Source organism: Erythrolamprus reginae, chromosome 4, assembly GCF_031021105.1.
Source record: "Erythrolamprus reginae isolate rEryReg1 chromosome 4, rEryReg1.hap1, whole genome shotgun sequence".
NCBI lineage: Eukaryota > Metazoa > Chordata > Lepidosauria > Squamata > Dipsadidae > Erythrolamprus > Erythrolamprus reginae.
The window spans coordinates 25,527,627-25,549,443 of NC_091953.1; the positions used below are offsets into that span (position 1 = coordinate 25,527,627).

Sequence of the window (21,817 nt, forward strand, 5' to 3'; positions counted from 1 at the left end):
GTAGAAACATAGAAACAGAGAAGATTGATGGCAGAAAAAGATCTCATGGTCCATCTAGTCTGCCCTTATACTATTTCCTGTATTTTATATGTTTATGCCAGGCATGTCTAAATTCAGTTACTGTGTATTTACCAACCACGTCTGCTGGAAGTTTGTTCCAAGCATCTATTACTCTTTCAGTAAAATAATATTTTCTCACGTTGCTTCTGATCTTTCCCCAAACTAACCTCAGATTGTGCCCCCTTGTTCTTGTGTTCACTTATTTATTTATTTATTTATTTATTTAATTGGATTTATATGCCTATTACTTTCCTATTAAAAACACTTCCCTCCTGAACCTTTAACTCTTTAACATAAATAAATGTTTTGATCATGTCCACCCTTTCCCTTCTGTCCTCCAGACTATACAGATTGAGTTCATTAAGTCTTTCCTGATAAGATTTATGCTTAAGACCTTCCACCATTTTTGTAGCCCGTCTTTGGACCCGTTCAATTTTATCAATATCTTTTTTGTAGGTGAGGTCTCCAGAACTGAACACAGTATTCCAAATGTGGTCTCACCAGTGCTCTATAAAGCGGGATCACAATCTCCCTCTTCCTGCTTGTTATACCTCTAGTTATGCAGCCAAGCATCCTATTTGCTTTTCCTACCACCCGACCACACTGCTCACCCATTTTGTGTTTTCATGTTTTGAAACCCAAAAGACAAAATACAACTTGAAAACCAAGGAATCTATGAAATACCATGCAAAACATGTGCAGCCACATATATTGGACAAACTAATCGAAGAATAAACGCACGCATTGCAGAACATAAAAATGCAGTCAAAAAAGAAGAAAAAACTTCCTCCCTTTTCCAGCACATTAAAAAAACAGGACATGAAATTGACTTCGAAAAAACTAAATTACTTTCCAAAACAGAACACGTATATAAAAGAATAATCATGGAAGCCATAGAGATAGAAAAACACCCCCTCTGTATGAATAAACGTGATGACACGTCCCGCCTACCAGAAATTTGGAAACCAGCCCTAAACAAAAAAACATATCATAATCATCACCATGTCAATCCTTCAACTAAATGTGATTCCACCAACCAATCAAATCATTAAAACATGGCCACCCAATCTATTTGCTACTTTCAAACCAAATCTCCACCCCCACCACTATTTATAAGGAACAAATGGCAGTTGCAAACAAACTATATCTACAGCAGCACGAAGCTTACAGCTTCAGCCTGATGATGGTGAATGTGATTTCACCGAAACGTCGCATAGACATACAAAATATTACACGAGGTAAAACCCGAACTCAGAACAATCTACATCTATATATATATATATATGTCACATATTTTTTTTGCTGAATTTGAAAATTAAGGGAGACTAGGATAGATCTATTTTGGCCTTATTTTGGCCTCATCAGCTAGCCATATCCACTGGGACTTGAACCTGCAACCTTTGCCTTGTATATGCAATAAGGGACAAAAGATCTATAGAGAAATTAATAATTTTGTATTATGATTTTCCCCCCCTGAGATTATACAAGAGTTACTAACAAAATACTGCATTTTATTGTACTGGAAATAGAAGATATTTGACATTGTACTAAAGCATATGAAGGAAAAAATTAAAAAATATATACTGTAAAAAAATAGTGCTGCTACTCCTCTATTATCAGAGAAAACTATCAATCCTGAATCACTCAGGACCACCTGATTCAGAGCCATGGGCTTTAAAAAGTTCCCAAACAATATTGCCTTGCTGGTCCTCATTATTGCCTGATAGAAAAAGAGGGACAGATAATTAATTAACTAATGCTGGAAGAGAAGAGGGAACATGCAGAACAAAGAAACAAAAATGAAGGCACACAAATTTTCTGCAGCTTTCTCTGCCCGTATCATCTGTTCTATGTCTCAGTTCTAAAGATAGCCTGGTTCTGGCAGCTGCTATTGTAATTTGTCACACTTTGACCTGAAATGACATTTAGAGCATACTGGGAAATTCATCAATATGTTAAATATTTTATTTATTTATTCGATTTTTTTATGCCGTCCCTCTCTTTAGATTCAGGGCGGCTTACAACATGTTAGCAATAGCACTTTTTAACAGAGTTAGGCTATTGCCCCCACAATCCGGGTCCTCATTTTACCCACCTCGGAAGGATGGAAGGCTGAGTCAACCTTGAGCTGGTGATGAGATTTGAACCGCTGACCTGCAGATCTAGCAGTCAGCTTTAGTGGCCTGCAGTACTGCACTCCACCCACTGCGCCACCTCGGCTCATAATGTTCCCTCAGAATTAATTGATTTTATTTGTTTATTTATTTGTTTGCCTTGAGTTTATACCCCAAGGGAGAAATCTGAACTCAACCAAACTAAAACACCTCCAAATCAGATTGATGCTTAATTTTTTTTACATAAAATCTGCGCAACTTCAACAATGATGAATGATGTGATGTATTCAAATCTCTCTGTTGCATTCTGTGAAAAAAAGCCACTGATTTGACAAGTAGAGTGCAGCACACTAAAGTTCTCTATCATGAACTTAATTTAACTGGAGAAACAATAGATTGTGGTATACAAAAAATAAAAACATGCAATAAATAAATAGCACAGTTTTAAGCATCTTGTCAGAAGTGGAAAAAATGCACCAAAGTGCATTGCAGAAAAATATTTGAAAAAATTGAATTACCTGTAAGTGTCTGTGTAAGCTTGCTGACATGGAAATGACATTTGGGAAAATATCCAAAGGCATCTGATGGTGGATAGGCTTTAAGCTTAATTTCAAGGCAGGTGACTTCTTCTACGCCAACTTCAAAATCTTCCTTTCCATTGGTTATATTGATAAACCCTTTATCTGTTAAATGATAGATCAGCATTGTGTGGCAGAATTCAGTATTTATTTGAAGGATTTGAACATAAGCACCTTTAATATTCCTTTGTCTACAGCAGGGGTAGGCAAAGTTGGCTCTTCTATGACTTGTGGACTTCAACTCCCAGAATTCCTGAGCTAGCGTGATTGGCTCATGAATTCTGGAGTTGAAGTCCACAAGTCATAGAAGAGCCAACTTTGCCTATCCCCTGGTCTACAGCAATTAAATGACTATTGAATGGATGGATGGCAGACTTTCATTTTGACAGGAGCACAAATATGAGAATACATTGTAGGCCCTCCTAGATCATGTTTTTTAAAAAATTATTCAGCTAGATGTTTACATGTAGTAGTGGCAGCTAAATTTGCTTAGGAAGACTAGAAGCTGATCTTTAAGGTGATAAACATTCCCTTGTTGTACCGTATTGTATATTCCTTGGCAACTGATCGGCAGAGGATATAAGTTCTATTTGACTCTCAGTTAATAGGCATTAGCTATTTCTGTCTCCAATAAAGATGATGTTAAATTATAGTTTTCATAATCGTCCAATGAACATGGCCATTGAACATTGACTTGAAGGCCTATCTTTAAACATAATACCTTTTGAAATACAAAAGTTTTGAAATCAACAGAGTTAGTAAGCCTTGCAAAAACTTGAACATAACAGGTTCAAATTATGTTGATTTTTCATCAGTAGTTCCTTCTAATCTATGAAAAATGATGTTCTGCAAAAAGAATTTTCTTTTTGTGCAAAAGAAAATAGATTTTAAAATTGCTGGACAATAATATGCATGTTTGAATTATATGCATGTTTGAATAGGATTGAGAAGATCTGATATACAGTGATACCTTGTCTTACAAACTTAATTTGTTCTGCGACAAGGTTCTTAAGGTTAAAAGTTTGTAAGACGAAACAATGTTTCCCATAGGAATTAATGGAAAAGCAATTAATGTGTGCAAGCCCAAAATTCACCCCTTTTGCCAGCCGAAGCGCCCTTTTTTGCGCTGCTGGGATTTCCCTGAGGCTCCCCGCCATGGGAAACCCCACCTCTGGACTTCTGTGTTTTTGCGATGCTGCAGGGGAATCCCAGCAGGGGAATCCCAGCATCGCAAAACGAGCGCTTCGCTGGCAACGGAAGTCTGGAGGTGGGTTTCCCAGCGAAGGGAGCATCGGTGAAATCGCAGCATTGCAAAAACACCGAAGTCGTCGAATCCCCACCTCCGGACCTCTGTGTTTTTGCGATGCTGTGATTTCACCGAGGCTCCCCTCGCTGGGAAACCCCACCTCTAGAATTCCGTTGCCAGCGAAGTGCTCGTTTTTGCAATGCTGGGATTCCCCTGCTGCATCAAAAAAACATGGAAGTCTGGAGGTGGGGTTTCCCATGAAGGGGAGCGTCAGGGGAATCCCAGCAGCGCAAAAACGGACGCTTCGCTGGCAACGGAATTCCAGGAGACGGGGCATCCCAGTGGCGGCGGTGGTTTGTAAGGTGAAAGTAAGAAGAGGCAAAAAAATCTTAAACCCCAGGTTTGTATCTCGAAAAGTTTGTATGACGAGGCGTTTGTAAGATGAGGTATCACTGTATAAGTCAAACAACTCAAGCATAGTAACATTTCTGTTCTATACAGGGGTGGACAATTAATTTCCCAAGAGGCCATGTGAAAAATTGGAGCTTTGAAGGTATATAGGTCATCACACTCACATAATTTTTTTTAAAAAAACAGCTGCGTTCAAAATAAAACAATGCAATTGTCTTGCATGAATGATGTACATTTGTTTACATTTGATTTCTAATTTCTGATTGCTATCATGTGCACTAAACCGGGGTAATAATGGAAATATCTACCACATTTGATTGCTTACTTTTCCTCTCCTTTTAGCAAAACCAAATATTCATTTGCATCAAGAATAATGGCAATTATGAGTCCAAACCCCTATTACAATTGAAATTAACTATGGTTAAATCAATCATGTGACTATATGAAAAGACTAGAAAAGAAGGGAGAGACTGCCTAAAGGGGAATGTTCTACATCTCTTAAATTTTAATTAGGAAGTATGAAGGGTAAGCCATGAGCTACAAGTAATCATGGAATCGATATTTCAGTTGCCAAGTTTTAATGTAAAAACAAGGAAATTAGATCCTTATACCTTTGCACAGACTCAGAGGACCTTAACTGGCCAATAACCTTCCACTCCAATAATTAAGAGAAAAATTGGCCGCAATCCACTGGCATCAGATGCAATATTTGGAGAGAACGACAACATGTGTTTATCCTCATTGTCAACATTTTATAGCAATAAAACATACATTTTATCCCATCAATTACCTCCACTGCATATATCAATGTAAGTAAATATGTCTTACCTAAAATTCTAACTATAGCCGTTCTTTGGGCAGCAATTTCTTTAGAAGAACAAGTATAATTGCCATCATTATCTTGTCTCACGGATGACATAAATGCATACTGAGTCTTAACCCAACAGGAACTGAATTGCCATCTTCCTTCTAGCGTCATATCCTAAATGTTTAAATAAAGATTAGAATGGAAGAGCAGAAAGCTTTTATGCAGGATGGACAGGGGTGGGCAGCAGGCAGGAGAGGGGGGAACACAGTTCCACCAGCAGAAATGAAGCTGTATGCCCAGCTACAGCTGACTCTCCCCCCTCCCGTCCTCTTCCTCCTCCTCGGAAAGCGGCAGGGAGACCAGCACTGGGCAGGTGTTGCAGGGGGCACATTTCTTCTCCCCTCTTTTCTCAAGAGCTGATGACCACCTGTTCGCCTAGGTGCCTAGCCTGAGGTGGGGGGGGGGGGGCTACCTTTGAAAAGTGTTCGGAAACTTCAGATCGTGCAGAATGCAGCTGCGAGAGCAGTCATGGGCTTACCCAGGTATGCCCATGTTTCACCATCACTCCGCAGTCTGCATTGGCTGCCGATCAGTTTCCGGTCACAATTCAAAGTGTTGGTTATGACCTTTAAAGCCCTTCATGGCATCGGACCAGAATACCTCCGAGACCGCCTTCTGCCGCACGAATCCCAGCGACCGATTAGGTCCCACAGAGTGGGCCTCCTCCGGGTCCCGTCAACTAAACAATGTCGGTTGGCAGGCCCCAGGGGGAGAGCCTTCTCTGTGGCGGCACCGACTCTCTGGAACCAACTCCCCCCGGAGATCAGAACTGCCCCTACTCTTCCTGCCTTCCGTAAACTCCTCAAAACCCACCTTTGCCGTCAGGCATGGGGGAACTAAACATCTCCCCCTGGGCACATTTAATTTATACATGGTATGCCTGTGTGTGTGTCTGTTAGTGTATGGTTTTTTTAAAAAAATCTTTAAATATTTTAATTAATTGAATTATTTATGATTTGTTTTACACTTGTTGTGAGCCGCCCCGAGTCTTCGGAGAGGGGCGGCATACAAATCCAAATAATAAACCCAGGAAGGAGAGCACCGGAAACACGAAGCAAATTGTCACCCCAGCGAGCGACACTTGTGAGGTTTATTTATTTATTTATTAAATTTGTATGCCGCCCCTCTCTGTAGACTTGGGGCGGCTCACAACAGTAATAGAAAAACAATGTACAATACAAATCTAATAATTAAAACTAAAAACCCATAATTTAAGAAAACATACACACAACATACCATACATAAACAGTATAGGCCTGGGGAAGTTATCTCAGTTCCCCCATGCCTGACGGCAGAGGTGGGTTTTAAGGAGCTTACAAAAGGCAAGGAGGGTGGGGGCAGTTCTAACCTCAGGGGGGAGCTGGTTCCAGAGGGTCGGGGCCACCACAGAGAAGGCTCTTCCCCTGGGCCCCGCCAAACGACATTGTTTAGTCGACGGGACCCGGAGAAGGCCAACTCTGTGGGACCTAATCGGTCGCTGGGATTCGTGCGGCAGAAGGTGGTCCCGGAGATATTCTGGTCCGATGCCATGATGGGCTTTATAGGTCATAACCAACACTTTGAATTGTGACCGGAAGTTGATTGGCAACCAATGCAGACTGCGGAGTGTTGGTGTAATATGGGCATACCTTGGGAAGCCCATGATTGCTCCCGCAGCTGCATTCTGCACGATCTGAAGTTTCCGAACACTTTTCAAAGGTAGCCCCATGTAGAGAGCATTACAGTAGTCAAATCTTGAGGTGATGAGGGCATGAGTGACTGTGAGCAGTGAGTCGCGATCCAGATAGGGCCACAACTGGTGCACCAGGCGAACCTGGGCAAACGTCCCCCTCGCCAAAGCTGAAAGATAGTTCTCTAATGTGAGCTGTGGATCGAGGAGGACGCCCAGGTTGCGTACCCTCTCTGAGGGGGTCAATAATTCCCCCCCAGGGTTATGGATGGACAGATGGGATTGTCCTTGGGAGGCAGAACTCACAGTCACTCCGTCTTATCCGGGTTGAGTTTGAATCTGTTGACACCCATTGTTGTAAGGGGGACTTAACAGTTCACTTGAACGATGATTATCGTTCAAACCACTCCCACCTGGTCACATGGCCAGCAAGCCACTCCTACCCAGTCACATGACCATCAAGCCACACCCACAAAATAAGCCACACCCACAGTGTGGCAGTAAATTTTTTTGGCTGCCTATTACTGATGATGGACCTATGTAAATTTTCACACTGTGGATATGTTAGTGGTGGATGAATGTGGAGATTTTCAGTCATCCAGGTCATGGTTGTCTCAAAGGTGCTTTTTCAAGAGACAACCAGACTTTGTTGTTCCGCACTGAATATGTTTCACATCTCATCCAAGAAGCTCCAAACTTGACTGTAAAAAATACGACTTTAGTAATAGAGTTGTTGAAGCGTGGAACTCATTACCGGTCTCCGTAGTATCATCCCCTAACCCCCAATATTTTACCCTTAGACTGTCCAAGGTTGACCTCTCCAGATTCCTAAGAGGTCAGTAAGGGGTGTGCATAAGTGCACTAGAGTGCCTTCCGACCCCTGTCCTATTGTCTCTCCTGTATCCCATATATCTTCTCTTCTATCCCAATATCTTTCTTTTATTCTCTCATTGATTATTTTATCCTATATTCTCTCTTCTATTCTTTCTCTAATTCTATTTCCTCGAAGGTGTCTTCATTGTGTATTATTGTGTATTGGACAAAATAAATAAATAAAATAAATAAATAAAGCTATTTGAACTCTGAACTGGATCCTTCCATTCCTCGCCATCCAGTCAGAGCTGAGAAGCTGCTTGGATGAGAAGTGAAATGTCAAACGGAGACCAAACTCTCAAACCAAACAAACAAAAGAACAGTTTAATATTATAGGGTAGGAAGGGAATTAAACCTTTGAGAACAACTCCAATGTAATGTAAGAAAGGAGGCGATTGAGACAACCTTGCAAGTTAAGAATGCTGATCAACTCAAAAATTTTGTAAAGAGAATGATTAGTATGTTTCATAACAAATCAGAAGAGAAGGATTTAGGAGTAGTGATTTCCGACAGTCTCAAAATGGGTGAACAGTGCGATCAGGCGGTAGGGAAAGCAAGTAGAATGCTTGGCAGCCTAGTTAGAGGTATAACAAGCAGGAAGAGGGAGATTGTGATCCCGCTGTATAGAGCAGTGATTTTCAACCTTTTTTGAGCCACGGCACATTTTTTACATTTACAAAACCCTGGGGTACATTGAGGGGAGGGGGATGGCTCAAAAAAGTTTGGACAATTTTTTTTCTCTCTCTTCCTCCCTTTCGCTCTATTTCTCTTTCCCTCCCTCTTTCCCTCCCTTCTTCTTTTTTTTCTCTCTCCACCCCTCTTTCTTTCTCTCTTCCTTCCTTCCTCTCTCTTTTGCTCTCTTTCTCCCTACCTCCCTCTATGTCTTTCTCTCTCCCACCTTCCCTCCCTTTCTTTCTCTCTCTCTCTCTCTTTCTTTCTTTCTCTCTCTTTCTCTCTCTCTTGCTTTCTCTTTCTCTCTCTTGCTTTCTTTTTTTTCTCTCTCTCTTTCTCTCTCTCTTTCTTTCTCTCTCTCTTGTTTTCTTTCTCTCTCTGAGCTTCGCGGCACACCTGACCATGTCTCACGGCACACTAGTGTGCCACGGCACACTGGTTGAAAAACACTGGTATAGAGCGCTGGTGAGACCACATTTGGAATACTGTGTTCAGTTCTGGGAGACCTCACCTACAAAAAGATATTGATAAAATTGAACGGGTCCAAAGACGGGCTACAAAAATGGTGGGAAACTTATAAAACTTATTAGGAAAGACTTAATGAACTCAATCTGTCTAGTCTGGAGGACAGAAGGGAAAGGGGGGACATGATCGAAACATTTAAATATGTTAAAGGGTTAAATAAGGTTCAGGAGGGAAGTGTTTTTAATAGGAAAGGGAACGCCAGAACAACGGGGCAGAATCTGAGGTTAGTTGGGGGAAAGATCAGAAGCAACTTGAGAAAATATTATTTTACTGAAAGAGTAGTAGATGCTTGGAACAAACTTCCAGCAGACGTGGTTGATAAATCCACAATAACTGAATTTAAACATGCCTGGGATAAACATATATCCATCCTCAGATAAAATACAGGAAATAGTATAAAGACAGACTAGATGGACCATGAGGTCTTTTTCTGCCGTCAATCTTCTATGTTTCTAAATTGAATGTGGCAACTGCTCTTATTTGAACTGGGAATTATGAGAAATGTAATATGCTGAAATCATACATTTTATTTCAGTTAGTATTTAATATAACCAGTTGGAGATGTATGCTAAAACCATACATTTTACTTCAATTAGTATTTAATATAACCAGTTACTCTATCACAAGAAAGTGAACCATTTCATTACCTTTTTTAATTGCTTGTTTCCAAAATGCCACTTATTTCCAAACTGAGACGTGTTATATTTGGATCTGCACCTTAAGAATAGTGGATCTCCAACTCTGAGAAATAGTTCTTGCCCAGGCCTTTCTGATTTTCCACTCAGATCTGTAAGTTGACCAAAGACCATAAACCAACATGTTGAAATCTTTTATAACTTCTACTATTAAATAATACAAGAGAGCCTTATTTTTCTAGGGTGAGATATTACAGTTCTTGCAATGTGAAATTGGTGGGTTAGGGCAGGGTAGGCAAAATGGGCTCTTCTATGACGTGTGGACTTCAACTCCCAGAATTTCTGAGCTAGCATGAGTTGGCAAACCATGGCTCCTGAGCCAAATGTGGCTCTTTGGCTGCTTGAGTGTGGCTCTTCTGCAGAAGCCTAGTTGCCGGCACTGCGCATGTGCCGCTATTTAAGTTTGCTGACCCCTGGTTTAGGCGAACACAAGCAAAAGAAGAAGAAATTTATAGAGCTGCTCTATAGGGCATACTAGATTAGGTAGCAAACTTAGGGGGAGGGACGAGAAAAGGTTGTGAATGCCCTTTTCCCCCAGTTTCATCGCAACAGCCAATCAGCGAAGACTCTCAAGCAAGTGGGAAGTGAAGTTTTGGAAGGGAGAAATTGAAAATGGTGGAAAAGAGTTAACTGCTGTAGGGTCCCCGAGAGTTGCTGCTTGCTTGTGAGCCCGAGTGAAACAAAAGGCTTAAAGTCATGGGGGAAAGGGCACAGAGAGAGGGGGAGACAGAGATAGATATAGACCTTACAGGGTGGGGAGGTCAGTTTGAGTTGGAGACTTGGGCCTGGCAGCAAGACCCACCCATGAATGGTGGGCAGGGGTTCAAGTGCTCGTATTGTTAAACTGCTTTTTAAACTCTTTTCTGAGGTTTTGGTTCTATTATGGATGTTTTATATTTTTGCTGTGCACCGCCTGGAGTCCCTGGAGAGTTGGGCGGCCTAGAAATTGAAGAAATAAATAAATAAATAGATGGTGAAAGGGGAGAAAACAAACAGACACAGATATACAAAGAGTGGGGGAGAGATACTGAGAGAGGTGGAGGTAGAAAGGTAGAGAAGGGGGAGAGAGCCATAGAGAGATGCAGAGAGGGGGAGAGAGATACAGAGACAGAAGGAGAGAGAGAGAAAGAGAGAGGGGGGCGGGAGAGGGAGAGAGAGAGAGAGAGAGGTTTTGTGGTTCCCAGTTTCTCTGTCCAAATGACTGGCTGGGTAGGCATAACTAGGGAGGTCACGTGATTGGGTCGGAGTGAATGATGTCAAGTTGGCCACGCCCACCCAAGTTTTGTGGCTCCCTTTTTTTTTTTCCTGTGGGAAACGAGTCAAATTGGCTCTTTGAGTATTTAGATTTGTCGAACCCTGGCCTAAGACATAAGCCTAAAATTGAAAAGCAGGTTTGTCAAATGTTACATCTTCTCCATCTTGCTCTACGTCTATAGAGTAGAGACTTGGTTGCTGATTGAAAGCCACTTGAAAATGCTAGAAGCATTTGAAATGTGGATTTACAGGCGACGGTTATGTATAAACTGGGTTGACAAAATCAGAAATGAGGAGATGATAAGCATCCTGGGAAAGCCAAGGGAAATCATCAAAACCATAAAACAGCAAAAGTTAGAATATTTTGGACATGTGATGCGGCACCCAGAAAAATACGGCATACTTCCCTTAATACACCAAGGAAAGATTGAAAGCAAACGAGATCCAGACAGAAGAAGAACATCATGGCTTCAAAATCTAAGGAACTGGTTTGGACAAAACTTAGCAGCACTTCTTTGTGCGACTATTGATAAAAATATCATCGACCTCTGATGACAAATTGCCAACCTCTGATAATAGATATGGAAAAAGAAGGAGGAGGAGGAAGAAAAGGAGGAGGAGAAGAAGAATAAGAAGGAGAATTATTGGATGTATTGAAGAATTATTGGAAGTATTGGACAAAATAAATAAATAATAAATAAATAAATAATAATAAAAAGAATAAAAAGAATAAAAGAAAAGAAGAAGAAGAAGAAGAAGAAGAAGAAGAAGAAGAAGAAGAAGAAGAAGAAGAAGAAGAAGAAGAAGAAATAATAATTATAAGTCCGACTCAGTTATTACCTATTGTATAAAGCTCTGTGCATACTTTGCTCTGGTTCTTATCGGCAGTTGCACAGCACAATACATGTGGTTCAAATGACGAGTCCTTTGTCTTTAAGGAAAGCAGGTCTTCAGAAACAAATCTACACCTATAAATCAAAATAGCAACAGGTTAATATAAAATGTTGGGGATGGCAATACTGATTTAAATGATAATCTTCTTCATAACTTTTTAATATAGCAAAAATATAGCAGTGGAAATATTCTATTCTTTACTGGCCACAAGTATAGAACTTTATCCTGCTTCCTAAATAAAGATTAATTACACAATTAAATAAAGATAATTAATAATTAATTTGTCATCATTTAGGAATGGGGGAAGAACTATTTCAAAATAGATCATCTGAACTATCAACTGAATGAACATCATCATCACCATCAATAATGAAGAGGCTCATATACCAAAGATCTGCATAAAATCTACTGCTACTTGCTGGCTTCCTGTCTTGAATCACATTGCACCACCAGCTCTATAAAGGGAGGAAGCCTTAGTGAAGCAGTACAACAAAATTATGAGAAACCCACTTCTTCCTGTGCATGCTGATCTTCTTCATCTATCAACTGGCAGGTTTAAATCCAGGAAGCTCTCTCTGGCACTTGCTCAACAGCTGTCTAACAACTTTGACATCAGCACACACAGGAAAGCCAAATGGGCTGCTGAACACCCAGATACAGGCAGTTATATACAGAGGGTGGACAAATAAATGGAAACACCTGACTTTTTGGCATCATAATGTTTGAACATGTTCAAATCATTTCAAAATTGACATATTTTAATGGTTTTTTTAAAAAAAAAATCTGCTTTTTGATATGTTTTTTAAACTCTCTACCCCTCAGTGTGACTGTGGTGCTCCTCGGAAAAATATCCATCACATTGTGTCAATGTCCATTAAGAGCTTACACCAGCACAATATCTGGGGTTTTTTTTTCAACATAGACCACCCTCCCTGTCCTTGAATGGCTGGGTGGACTGGACATTAACATTTGAACCACTATAAATCCATATATTTTTTCATACACTAAATAAACAAAAACCAAAGATCTCAGTCCACTATATCAATCCTTATTTGGTTACTAAAGACTCTTAGTTGTTTGATAGGCTTCATTGGCAGCTCAGAACATCTACAAATCCCTGTAATCTAGGCTGAGCTACACAACATCTAAAGCAGGTGTTGTCTGGGCATTTAAATGTCCAGAAAACATTTATAAGGGGAAGTTGGTCCAATATAAGGGGAAGTTAGTGATAAGGGGAAGTTGGTTCAAACACTTTCTGAAATTTAATTCCTAGGCTTCTTACGTTCTAGAAACAATGAGGTTTTTGCCCTGCTGTTCTATTTGGGCCTATTTGACCCAAAATGAAATTTGAGACCTTGTTGATTATTTTTCCTGGAGATCTGAAGCTTGTGATTAAATGACTTTGCCACATTTGAAGGGTTCATACTATGAATGTTTTTAGTTGGTTTTTTTTTACTTTTTGCTGGGCGCTAATTGCCCCACTTATACAGGTTTTACAGGTCTGAAACTTGTGATTAATTGAGTTTTACAGGTCTGAAACTTGTGATTAATTGACTTTTCCTCATCCTCATTTGAGGGGTTCTTACTATGAGTGTTTGTGTGTGTGTGGGGGGGGGGTTGAGTTTACTTTTTGCTGCGCGCTGATTGTTACACCTGTACTATTCGGATCAATAATGACCTGAACAGATTTACAGGTCACTAATTATTTCTGCCTGCCAAATTTATTTGTTTTCCTATGTACTTCATCTCATTATTAAAAAGGGTGCATATTGTAAAGTCATTTTTGATTACTGTGCCATGAAGTAAGCTAATGTGTGCCATTGTGACAAAGAGGAGGGGGTGTATTCTCACTGCTCTGATATATTGATTGCATGGATGAGCATTGAGTACAGATTTGAACAGGGTCTGTTTCAGGGCCCCATCACACACATACAGATGCACCCTGAGATTGTGATGCAAGTGGAATATGAAGAAGAACATGATACCCAGACAACTAGTCATATGCAAGAAACCCATTGTAACAACAAGGATGTAGTTTGGAATTTGCAGCCTAGTCATGCTGGTAGATTGGCCACTGAAAATATCATAAAAGCTACTCCTGGTCCTACTAGTCTATGTATAAAGTGAACATAGTTGCAAACAGCCCATGTTACCTTTTTCTGAAAAAATAGAAATTAATTTTTAATTTCATTTTTCATTGGAGTATGATCAACCATGTTCACATACAATTTACTAATGCAATAGGTATTAAAAAAAACACTTACAAGCGAGCAGAACAGCAGGGTTTTAAAGAGTGAGATATAGCCATGAAATTTACATAGTAAGAAATTTTAGGGCAGCAAGATCATTTTGCAATTTTAGTAGATCAGTATGGAAGTTATTGGAAAGAAATAAATTCCATATAAATAAATTCATAGCATTTTCCATAGTAGTCTGTCAATTTACTGCATGACATCCTCTCTTAGAAAAATATATCAGTTAAGGAACTGTTATCTCAGACAAATAGTAAACAACAGCCTAATCAGGAAACCACCAAGAACAACCATGCAGAGCAAGCCACTTATATAGAAATGGAAAGCAAATCCTACCGTAACACACTTCTAGTACTGATGATGTAACCTTGTTGGGTAATGAAGCATCTGCAAGCAAACTAAGTTCAGGGGACCAAGGACCCCACAGTTCAATCCTGAGCTACAAATATTTTCTTCTCTCAGGGGGAAGTTGCCTAAGTATACGTAAATAATGCAAAAATTGAGAGTCCCAGAAAAGAAAAGACAATAGTTTGGAGCCACATACTTCTCATCGGGAGCCTGGCAAGCGAACCATTGACGAACCGGTGTAGGATGTCCTTCTGATATGCATCTCACACTTCCATCTCCATGTTTTATAAAATATGGCTTTCCTGGGCTTCCTGTTGAAAATGATGGGTATGGTGCTTTTTTAGTGCTTTTTATGCATGCATTCTGTACATGAATCTTAGTTATTTTTTTAATGTTGATGTTAACAAATATTATGACAAGATTTCATATTTGAAATTAGTAACATGTTTTCCCCATGAAAATGAGTAGTTCATATAACCATAAGTTGAAGAAAGTTAAAAATTAGGCATGTGCATAATTTATTGTTCATTAGGGACAAAGAAATCAACCCTGGCTTGACTGAAACCATAAAAAAGACTGCTGGATCAGCCCTAAATTCATTTAGCCAGGATCCATCAAGGAAACCATACAAAAAATCCCCAAGGAAGCCCTCCTTTCTCATTTATTTATTTTATTTATTTATTGGATTTGTATGCCGCCCCTCTCCGAAGACTCGGACTCATTGTTACACCCAGTGCTCAAGACTAGCCATAGATAGATGTGTCCTGTACCTGATCTAGCAATTGGTACCTTGTCTTCGGAGAGGGGCGGCATACAAATCTAATAAAACTTAAACTTGTTGCAAGGTATTCCACAGCTTGATTACAATCCATGTAAAAAAATACAGTACTGTATTTTGTTATCAATTTTAATTTTTTCATTATTTTAATTGAGTGACTTTTAGTTCCGGGAAATGAAGAATACTTCTATTTTCCTTTCTTTACTATGTGCAGTTTTATAAACCTTACTCATACCTCTTTGCAATCTATAAGCTAAACAACTACAATTATTGCATTCATTTCTCATATGGAAGCTTAAGCCTTCCCATCCATTCAATTTTTATAGCTGCTTGTCTCAGTCTAGTGACCAATTGTCTTGGTTGTCTCTCAATATTTATCTATCATTGTCAAACATCTCAAAGCCACTGTGACGCACTGGTTAGAACACAATAATTCAATTCTAAAAACAGTATTGTAGGCTAACTCTGCCCACACTCTGAAGTTCGATCCTGACTGGCTCAAGATTGAGTCAGCCTTCCATCCTTCTGAGATCAGTAAAATGAGATCTTATATTGTTGGGGGCAATATTTGGGGACTGACATTTGTAAACTGCTGAGATAGTGCTGTAAAGTGCAGTACTTAAGTCTAAGTGCTATTGCTACTGTTATCTTTGCTTCCATCATGTCTATATATTGTACTTCCTCATAAATTGCCTTTTGTTGCTTCAGCTTCTCAACTTTCACTCATCAGTTCCATCCAACCATAATTTCTGGGGCTTCCCCTTATGCGTATTGTTTTTGGATTAAAATCTCATTTATTTTCTCTACCACCATTTATTCTCTCTTAAACCACCATATATTTCTTTCACGCTAAATTCTTCCCAGTCCATTTAGTTGATATTCATTCAGCATCCATTAATTCTTGATCCTACCTTTTTTTATTTTACCATTGCCAATGCATGTGTGTTTGTTTGTTTGTTTTGCTTCTATCATTTTTTGAAACTGTCAAATTCACTTATTAAATATTTTAACTCCCCTCAATTTACATTATAGCATGCACCTGTTTTGGTATAGGGATATGTCTTCTGATATATGCGTGCAGATAGCTCTTCTGATATTTATTTATTTATTTTTATTTTTATTTATTTATTTTGTCCAATACACAATGAGGGTTTTAGTGGGTACATAGTAAAATACATGATGAAGGTTATAGAGGAGATACATATAGTAGAATATATCTAAGAAATAATAGAAAAGAAGATATAGTAATAGAACATATAAATGAAAGAATAGAAGAAGAGATATAGGAATAGAAGAAAGGTATAGGAGATATAGGAGAACAATAGGACAGGGGACGGAAGGCACTCTAGTGCACTTGTACTCGCCCCTTACTGACCTCTTAGGAATCTGGATAGGTCAACCGTAGATAATCTAAGGGTAAAGTGTTGGGGGTTTGGGGATGACACTATGGAGTCCGGTAATGAGTTCTACGCTTCGACAACTCGGTTACTGAAGTCATATTTTTTACAGTCAAGTTTGGAGCGGTTAATATTAAGTTTAAATCTGTTGTGTGCTCTTGTGTTGTTGTGGTTGAAGCTGAAGTAGTTGCCGAAAGGCAGGACGTTGCAGCATATGATCTTGTGGGCAATACTTAGATCTTGTTTAAGGCGTCTTATTTCTAAACTTTCTAGGCCCAGGATTGAAAGTCTAGTCTCATAGGGTATTCTGTTTCGAGTGCAGGAGTGAAGGGCTCTTCTGGTGAAGGATCTTTGGACATTTTCAATATGTGTACTTTTCAATATGTGTACTTACAGTTCAACTTGCCTAATCTATATTGTTTTTGCAAACCATTCCCATACTTTGTGCATTATTTTTATTAACCCTTTTTAATGCAGGCCAGCATTACTTTTTTTTTTTTAATAAAAAGCAAAAATTAGCACTTGCTATAAAAAAAACTAAGAACTATGAATTCAAACAATAACCAAACTTCAGCTTGATATTGACTAAAAAATACAACATTAAGAAATTACTATTCAACATTAATTTCTTCCCTTCGTCACTGCTAAAGGTGTTTCCTAAAAAATTATTGGCCATGCTTAGTGGGGGGAATACAGATACTTTTTTCGGAATAGAGATAATTGGCTATGTGTAGTCATGCAAGGACACTTTTAATAAATTATGAATAAATACTGTATATAAGCTGCAAACTTTATTTGATTAATCTCTTGAATAACTAAATAAGCCAGGAAGCTTTTTAATAAAAATCAAGATACTAAGTGATAACGTGAGATGTTATCTTCCAAGTCCAAACTCTTAACTAGGAGCCATGATTTCCAAATGACTTTCACTGAAAACTAATTAGCAGGATAGCTTCCTCTTTTTGCCAGCTTGTCCAAAGGTGAATCAAAGAGCATAGGCATGTTGCAAAAAAGGGCATTCATCTCAGGTTATCATTTGTGTGTGCGTGCATGCATGCATGTGCATGTGGGAATTGAACCCTTCCATTCTTCCACCTCTCACAATACTAGACAACACAATATCAACAGCAGAGACGTTCAAATTTCTAGGTTCTATCATATCTCAAGACCTAAAATGGTCACCTAACATCAAAAACATCATCAAAAAAGCACAGCAAAGAATGTTCTTTCTGCGCCAGCTCAGTAAGCTCAAACTGCCCAAGGAGCTGCTGATACAGTTCTACAGAGGAATCATTGAGTCTGTCACATGCACCTCTATAACTGTCTGGTTTGGTTCTGCAACCCAACAAGACCGAGACAGACTTCAGAAGATAATCGGATCTGCAGAAAAAACAATTGCTGCCAACCTGCCTTCCGCTGAGGACCTGTATACTGCACGAGTCAGAAAGAGGGCGGTGAAAATATTTACTGACCCCTGGACATAAACTGTTTCAACTCCTACCTTCAAAACGTCGCTACAGAGCAGTGCACACCAAGACAACTAGATACAAGAACAGTTTTCCCCCAACACCATCACTCTGCTAAACAAATAATTCCCTCAACACTGTCAAACTTTTTACTAAGTCTGCACTTCTATTTCTACTAGTTTTTTCTCAGCATTCCTATCACCCTTTTCCTCCCACTTAGGACTGTCTGACTGTAACTTGTTGCTTGTATCCTAAGATTTTTGTTAATATTGATTGATTGTTTCTTCATTCCTTATTTGACTCCTATGACAATCATTAAGGGTTGTACCACATGTTTCTTGACAAATGTATCTTTTTCTTTTATGTACACTGAGAGCATCTGCACCAAGACAAATCACACTTGGCCAATAAAGAATTCTATTCTATTCTAAAACTTTGGTGTGTTACTGTACTATTGTCCTAATTTATCTGTACCTACTTTGCTAATGTTTATGTTTATACCAATACCTGCTATCTTGTACATGTTTGACAAATAAATAAATAAAATAAATAAATATATGATGCTAGTTTTTCAGCTAATACAATCTGTTCTGCCAAACTCTTTAACAGAAAATCTTGATAGGACTCCTGCATTGCATTTCTCACGGCCCTTGGAGTCAACTGCATGTGGTCTGATTTCAACAAATTTGTAACTTTCTCTTTATTTATCTATATATCTTTTATTTCAAGTTTTGGGCCATTTTGTGCACGGAGTCCTGCTCTTGGGTATCAATGATTTGTGTTCCCTGTATTTTTTTTTTTAATGAGTAGTATAAAAACTGGAAAGCCACAGACAATGTCAGTTTTGAGCAGCAATAATTGCTGATTCAAATGCTAAAGTCTCAAGTTCAGTTCAATAGTGAGTTCATGAGCTTGTAGGTTTTCTTTTTAAAAAATAGTATGAAAATACTTTGCATTGCTTTTCATCCCAACTCCCAATTTTCTGATCCAGCCTACAGCGATGAAATCTTTGGGTGGTTTTCGATTATAATAAAGCCCAAACTTGTTTAGGTTTTTGAATAGAATAGAATAGAATTTTTATTGGCCCAGTGTGATTGGACACACAAGGAATTTGTCTTGGTGCATATGCTCTCAGCGTACATAAAATAAAATATACATTTGTCAAGAATCATGTGGTTAATGATTGTCATAGGGGTCAAATAAGCAATGAAGAAGCAATATTAATAAAAATCTTAGGATATAAGCAACAAGTTACAGTCATACAGTTAACACGGGAGGAAATGGGTGAAAGGAATGATGAGAAAAACTAGTAGAATAGAAGTGCAGATTTAGTAGAAAGTCTGACAGTGTTAAGGGAATTATTTGTTTAGTAGAGTGATGGCATTTGGAAAAAAACTGTTCTTGTGTCTAGTTGTCTTGGTGTGCAGTGCTCTGTAGCGACATTTTGAGGGTAGGAGTTGAAAGAGTTTGTGTCCAGGATGTGAGGGGTCAGTAAATATTTTCCCCACCCTCTTTTTGACTTGTGCAGTATACAGGTCTTCAATGGAAGGCAGGTTGGCAGCAATTGCTTTTTCTGCAGTTCTGATTGTCCTCTGAAGTCTGTGACGGTCCTGTTAGGTTGCAGCACCAAACCAGACAGTTATAGAGGTGCAGATGACAGACTCAATGATTCCTCTGTAGAACTGTATCAGCAGCTCCTTGGGCAGTTTGAGCTTCCTGAGCTGGCACAGAAAGAACATTCTTTGTTGTGCTTTTTTGATGATGTTCTTGATGTTAGGTGACCATTTTAGGTCTTGAGATATGATAGAACCTAGAAACTTGAAGGTCTCTACTGTTGATACTGTGTTGTCTAGTATTGTGAGAGGTAGAAGGGTGGAAGGGTTTCTCCTAAAGTCTACCACCATTTCTACGTTTTTGAGTGTGTTCAGTTCTAGATTGTTCTGGTCACACAACAAGGATAGTTGTTCAACTTCCCATATGTATGCGGATTCATCATTGTCTTGAATGAGTCCGATCATTGTTGTATCATCTGCAAACTTCAGTAGTTTAACAGATGGATCGTTTGAGATGCAGTCATTAGTGTATAGAGAGAAGTGGTGAGAGTACACAGCCTTGGGGGGCACCTGTGCTAATTGTACATGTATCTGATGTGATTTTTCCTAGCTTCACCTGCTGCTTCCTGTCTGTTAGGAACCAACCAATGTGCTGGGCTTGATGCTGCTATCTAGGTGGGCAACTCCTCTGGACCTCCAACATTAGACTTTTACTCCCAAATTCTTAAATATATTCTTAAATATAGTTTCTTGCCCAATTAGCTGACTCTCTTATACTTTTTAAAAAGGGGAAACAATGGTAATTATTTTAAAATAATCTCATTTTAAAGACTTTGAAGACATTATAGTTCCATGAGCTACTATTTTTACACAATTTGTCAAAACAGGGGTGGAGAGGGGAAAACAGGGGTGGGGAGGGGAAAATCTATGTTTAGAAGGAACAACAAGCTGTTCTTTTGTTTTCAGTACAGAGTTCACTCACACAACAGCCACACTCTGTTATTTTTCATGTTATCAACCTAATTTTAAGTGGCATGGTAGCTTTCGGCACTGTTGCGGTCAAACTACTGGGAATCAGAAACTCTTGTTGACAGATCACAGCTCATTCAGAGAATTACCAGGCAATCCTATTATTCCAGGAGGCTTAAAAGTGTCCCTGCACCACCGCCATGTCAGTTTGATTCTTTAAACTTTAGGGAAACATGAATTGACTAAGTAAGCGAGGAGAGTGGAAATCCCACAGTAATGGAGCTAACATGGAAGGTGGATTATAAATTTAAAAAGGATAAATCATTCAAGATGTAAAACTCTTCAACACCACCGATAACACAACTACTCTCCAAAAAGACCTTGACGCTGTTTCTGAGTGATCTAACACATGGCAACTCCAAATCTCAATTAGCAAATGCTCTGTCCTACACATTGGGAAGAAGAATCTGAACTCCAAATACGAACTGAATAATCAAATTATTACAGATAATCCCCACTCGGTTAAAGACCTTGGCATACTAATAACAAAAGATTTAAGTGCCAAAGCCCACTGCAACAATATAGCCAAGAAGGCTTCAAGAGTTGTAAACCTAATCCTACGTAGCTTCTGCTCTGGCAATCTCACACTACTTACCAGAGCTTACAATACGTTTGCCAGACCCATCCTCGAATACAGCTCATCTGTTTGGAACCCATATCGCATCTCAGACATTAATACCCTTGAAAATGTCCAAAGATACAGTGGTACCTCGGTACTCAACCACAATTCGTTCCAGAAGTGTGGTCGAGAACCGATTTGGTCGAGTACCGAATTTATTTATCCCATAGGAAATAATGGAAATGGATTCAATTGGTTCCCAGCCCCTGTTAACTTCCAATGGGATAAATAAATTCGCTACTCCAAGCTGCCATCCCGGCAGCTTCAGGGGGGCTGAGGAGCTCTCCAAGAGCTCCAAGCTGCAGGAAGGGTGGGGGCTGCTGAAATCTTGGCAGCTTCTGGGGGCTCCTTTCCTCATTGCTTCCTTTTATTACCTGTAAGCAGCTTCAAAAACTTTCTCCTTCCCTGTGGCTCCAACACGCGGCGATTTCCCTTCCAGTAGCAAGAGCGCCGGGAAGTCACGTAATGAAGGGAAGCTTCTGGAGCGGCAGCAATTGCTGAGATGGCTCCGTCGGC

At 39.4% G+C, this 21,817-nt stretch overlaps 1 protein-coding gene across 1 annotated transcript in view; it reads right to left on the bottom strand.

The window, feature by feature from the left end:
• FLT3 (fms related receptor tyrosine kinase 3) overlaps window positions 1–21,817 on the bottom strand; it is an 83,312-nt gene that overhangs the window by 36,299 nt on the left and 25,196 nt on the right. The window contains 6 exon segments of the mRNA XM_070751695.1: window positions 2,693–2,759; window positions 2,762–2,857; window positions 5,238–5,391; window positions 9,664–9,803; window positions 11,806–11,933; window positions 14,656–14,770. Coding sequence (XP_070607796.1) covers window positions 2,693–2,759; window positions 2,762–2,857; window positions 5,238–5,391; window positions 9,664–9,803; window positions 11,806–11,933; window positions 14,656–14,770 — 700 coding nt within the window.